The sequence below is a fragment of the Penaeus japonicus genome, unplaced genomic scaffold, assembly GCF_977035675.1.
Source record: "Penaeus japonicus unplaced genomic scaffold, GWHDUDI00000001_assembly GWHDUDI00000008, whole genome shotgun sequence".
NCBI lineage: Eukaryota > Metazoa > Arthropoda > Malacostraca > Decapoda > Penaeidae > Penaeus > Penaeus japonicus.
This window is the reverse complement of record NW_028234410.1, coordinates 8356329-8361328: the sequence shown is the minus strand read 5'-3', so window position 1 is coordinate 8361328 and position 5000 is coordinate 8356329. Positions and strand designations below refer to the sequence as shown.

Genomic DNA, 5000 nt, shown 5'->3' with positions numbered 1-5000 from the left:
TGGCCAGCTCGAACAAGGATGATTCGCTCTCTATGGAGCAAAGGGGTAACCAGATCGTCCATGTGCGTGCTGACAGTGACAGCGAGCTTCAGGCGCTGTTCGAGGTAGTGCTGAAGCCCTCTAGCCAAGTGCCCTTGCAGAAGCCCTTCAAGATGCGCAACCTGCCCGCGTCTTTCTTCACGCCCCCCGCCCATCGTCAGTCCCCCGCGCCCACCGTCACCCACTCGAGGGAAGGCTCGGCGGACTCTACCTTCAGCGGGGGCGGCGTGGGCGGCCTCAGAGTGTCGGGTGCCATGTCACCCATCACGGCCCCGCAGCACTTCCGGCACCACTCTTCGCCAGCAACCTTGCAACAGACCTTAGCTGTGCAACAACAGCAGCAGCAGGTTGCCCACCTGAAGCAGCAGAGTTACGACCTCAACGATGACATAGGGAGTCTTCCTCCGGGCTGGGAGCAAGCGAGGACTCCCGAGGGGCAAATATATTACCTCAAGTGAGTACATTGCATATTGCCTTTCTTTTCGTTACTTTTAGACTATGAGAGGTATTAGTGAGAAAAAAAGTCATACGGAACAGCCTAGGGATAAGAGATACACAGGACGCACGAAGCAAGCAAAAACAGGCATTGTGCAATAAACGTAGCATGTCAGTATATGTAGCATAATTTTAGTGTTAAACTCCTGTTTCATCCCATCGTGTATCGCCGAAGAACGAGGAATTCGTGTGTAGTTTGTCATAGGCCTACGTATATGTATAGGCTTATCCTCCAAGGTGAGCTCCGCCTACCGGAGTAATGAGAAAGGTGTCATTTACTTTTAGGCCCATATCGGTTTCAATAGAGGGAGAATGCTAACAAAACTTTGGGAGTTGTTGATAAATGAATCCGTGTTAACCTAAAGAATATCTCTTCGCTTTGTCTCCGTCCGAACGCCCAGTGTAGGTCATTACAAGCGGTACTTTCATCTTCAAAATCTTTACCTTTCAATGATCTGTATGACCACGAGATGACCTCGCTATTATAGTTGAGGTCAACTGAGGTCACACAGTCCGCCAGGTAGCAACAAACCCACCGTCAGGTCGTGAGTAGGATGACCTTTGTGACCTTGGGCAGAGAGGGGAGGGGTTGGGGCGGGTGGATTATAAGGGGGGAGGGGGGTTGAAGGTGACACAGGTAAAGTCAGTGATTAAGCTAGTTCAAAGGGAAATGGTTGTTAGCAGATGTTGATGGTGCTTACGGGACTAATTCGTGTTTGGTGTTGATGGCTAGGATTCATGGCGATTAGATAAGATAGTGGAGATAGCCGATACAGGGCGGTTTTGTGTGATATTGCAATGGGTGACATTCATGCTGTATATTATGGCGTTGACCCGGACGATCTAGTAGATGGTTGTGACCTCACTTTTATATAGGTGGTTGATGCGATTAGGTTGAGGAATATCTGTAAAATAGAGAGAGAGAGAGAGAGAGAGAGAGAGAGAGAGAGAGAGAGAGAGAGAGAGAGAGAGAGAGAGAGAGAGAGAGAGAGAGAGAGAGAGAGAGAGAAAAGAGAGAAGAGAGGTAGAGATATGAAGGCTCTATGGATATCTTGGGGTACGTTGACCTGAGGACAAAAAAAAACTTGACAGGTTCCACCAGCTTTACCGTTTTGATTGTAAAGCTGTGCATTTGCCCAGCGCTGGATTTGGCTCTTCGACAGACACGTACTATGGTTCTTATTCTTTATATACAAGGTATAGAGATGTTTAAAAATCTACTTCTTAATGTTAAGACTTCATTCGGTCATATATGTACTTTGTATACTTTTACTGATGGAAAGGGGAGGAATTCTTGTTTTTTTTCTGTTTACTTAGATATATATTTGAATACTTTTGTTGCATGATGCCATTGAATTCGAGCGTGAGAATGTCTTTGGTTATGATGAACAACCAATATTCGACTTACAGTACTTTTATAAATTTTTGGAAATATGGTTGGAAAGCATATTGTACTATGGTTATTGATATACACCTGCCATTTAGTATTTCTCTCTAATAGAAAGTAATGATACCATTGCCAAGAATAGTAATGCAAATGGATATGTGAATTAAATATGGCGTTTCATCCTGAAGAGTTTTTTTTCCAACTTTGCCAGCCAGACAGGCAGATTTCCAACCGAGTTCAGACTCTGCCTCACATAACACGTGGTGGTATTCCGGTATGGAGTTGTCATTGAGCGCTATTTGTCCTACAAATACACATCGTGCTTTTCTTAGGTAGGATATAAGATTAATTACAATTTCGTAAGGAGTTAATAGTTTTTGAAATAGTGATTTTACCCGCGTTTTTTATGGACCGTGCGATTTAAAATTCGGTGTCATTACGCTTTTTTGGGATAAGGAATGTCAGCAAAACACGCGCTGGCATCTCCCTCCAGGCTTGCGTAGGCGGCGGGGTTGCCTAAAGTTTTGGCGGGAAAGGAAGGCTACAAACCCAGTTGACAGGGGTGGGGGTCATGCTAGGTCACATCGTAGAATTTGAGAGCTGATCTGATTTTAATCCGGTCTTAAGTAGACGCGGTTATTCGATTTTTGACGAGCGTGTGCCATGAATTTCCTCCGCCATATCGAAAACTCTTAGGAGAAGGAACAGACTTGTTGCGTGACTGCCGGCAAGGGTAAGGGGGTAACGGCGGCATGGGGGAGATGGAGGAAGGGGGTACACATCAGCACATGCGCTCACCCTAACCTCGCGATCGCGCACGCGTTCCCGGGGACATCAACATTCCTGAGGGATAAATATTTCGAGTCCTCAGTGGCGTCAGGTTGAGAGCGGGACCTACTGCGCTGGCCATAATGCTCGCGCTTGTATGGTTTGCAGGTCCTTCGAACCTTACCTATGGAGGGAGGGAGGGAAGGGGATTGGGATGAAGGGAAGAGAGGGGGCGAGATGAGAGGAGGGAATAGATAGGGGTGGAATGAGAGATAAGGAAAGTTTTTTTTTTTCTCTCTCTTTATTTCTGTACCCCCACTACAATATCTGTAATGTATCCCGCAATGGATAATATTAGATATGAATAAATCACAGGTTGACAAGGAGATGCATACTGTATGTAATAACAATAATGAGTGCAGATATACTCGCTGTTGTTATTGTCAAGGAAATGGCCATCGTGCAGGTAACATATGATGGGTTAACATGATGCGCCGTGACAAACCGCGGTTGCTTCTTGTAACTCGCTGTTATTTTTGAGTTACGGCTTTAAAAATGAAATTTTATTTGTTCTCTGTATGCTTTGCTGTTTCGATAATGCTAAATATGATCGGTAAATATTACCGAGCGTCTTGCAATGAAAATCGAACTTCCGATTACGTCAAAGGTGAAGGTTATACCTCATTGGAGAAAAAATATATCGTTTTGACTTTTAGCAGTTGGACAACTACAAATGGCATCGGGACGAAACAGTAAAACTAGGACGACAAGAACGTTCCATATATGCGGGGTGTCGGCGAACACCCTCGTCTGTCATGTTTACACCTCGTGTGGCCTGCACGCACCTACGCCCTTACCTACACGCACATATCTGACGCATTCCAGAAGGATAAATTCAAGCGGACGTCCATGGCGGGATTTATCCTGTCTCCTGTGGATATTCCTTGGGTGTCTTTAAAAGGCGTGGGGATATCACGGCGCCTTGTTTTATATGAAAAGACGAATCAAGAACTTGGTGAAATGAATGTTTATTTTTTTCTTGTCAAGATTTTAGGGGGTGTGGAGGGTCAGGGTGGGGGGTGGGGGGCAGGGGCAGGGGGGTGTAATTTTACCTGGCCACGGCCGACTCCATCTTGTCGAGGCGAATTCCAGAGACCGAAATGCAAGCGGGGATCACCGGGGAACGGAAGGACGCTTGCAGGAGGCGAAGGGTTCATTTCTACGAGGTGTGCGAGGCCGCGTTAGATAGAGTGATTAGAAGAGATGGAATTTTGAGATTTGGGAGACGAAGTGATATGATGTTTTTTTTTTATTTGTTTTGCGTTACATGATAATGTATATCGTGAGGAAAGGCGGGCGGTTGGTGAAAATGGTCATAGAGTAGAATGAGTTTGTGGAATGGAGATGTGTCTGTGTTTGTGTTTGGCCGTGTGATTGTTTTTTTTTTGCGTGAGTGTGAGTGTGAGTGTGAGTGTGAGTGTGAGTGTGAGTGTGAGTGTGAGTGTGAGTGTGAGTGTGAGTGTGAGTGTGAGTGTGTGTGTGTGTGTGTGTGTGTGTGTGTGTGTGTGTGCGTGTGTATGTGTGTCTGTGCGTGTGTGTGTGTGTCTGTGTGATTTTTTGAGATATAGCAGAGAATTGAAACAAATTAGAAAAAACACGCTTGTGGAAATATTCTTTGCAATTCATATGAGCAACAATATGAATAAAGATTATAATAATAATATCATTATTGTTGATGTTATGATCGTGTTGTTGATTATATATTTCATTGAGTTTTCTACAATGACATTTTCAGTATTTTTTTTTATTACGCACGTTTTAAGGGTTGACGTATTTCATGATCCCCAAAGATATTTTTTTCTTCAAAGTAAATATGGCTTCTTATCGCCTTGCAAGACGTTGATTGATGTTATTGCTCTGTGTAGGTGCTTGTGTAGAAGGGAGGGAGGTCGAGTTTATTCTTATTTGGCCCCACACCAGTCTGTTTATTCTGTCTGCGATGATTCTCTTTTTTTAGACTTTTTTTCTTACCTCTAAGTGACCTCAAAATTTCTAAATAAAAGGAATACAATTATCTCGTTTTTTTTTATTTAGTTTTAAAGATCAGTGTTATTTTAGTTTTATTTCCCCATTTTGGGGGACTTTTTTATCAGAATTATTTTAAGAGTTTGCAGACTTTTAAAATCAGAGTGACCACAGTTTTAATAGTGTTTTTTTATTATTTATTTAAATAATATATTCACCTGTTTTTCTTTATTATTTTCCCCACGAACTACACCAGATAGTTCCGTTTTTCTTGCTTTATCATTTT

At 43.5% G+C, this 5000-nt stretch overlaps 1 protein-coding gene across 2 annotated transcripts in view; it reads left to right on the top strand.

The window, feature by feature from the left end:
* The window catches only part of yki (Transcriptional coactivator yki), a 175672-nt gene that overhangs the window by 96 nt on the left and 170576 nt on the right, over positions 1 to 5000 (top strand). For both annotated transcript variants that reach the window (XM_086539025.1, XM_043010515.2), the window contains exon 1: positions 1 to 493. This exon is cut by the window's left edge and continues 96 nt beyond it. In XM_086539025.1, coding sequence (XP_086395151.1) covers positions 1 to 493 — 493 coding nt within the window. The remainder of the gene's footprint in view (positions 494 to 5000) is intronic.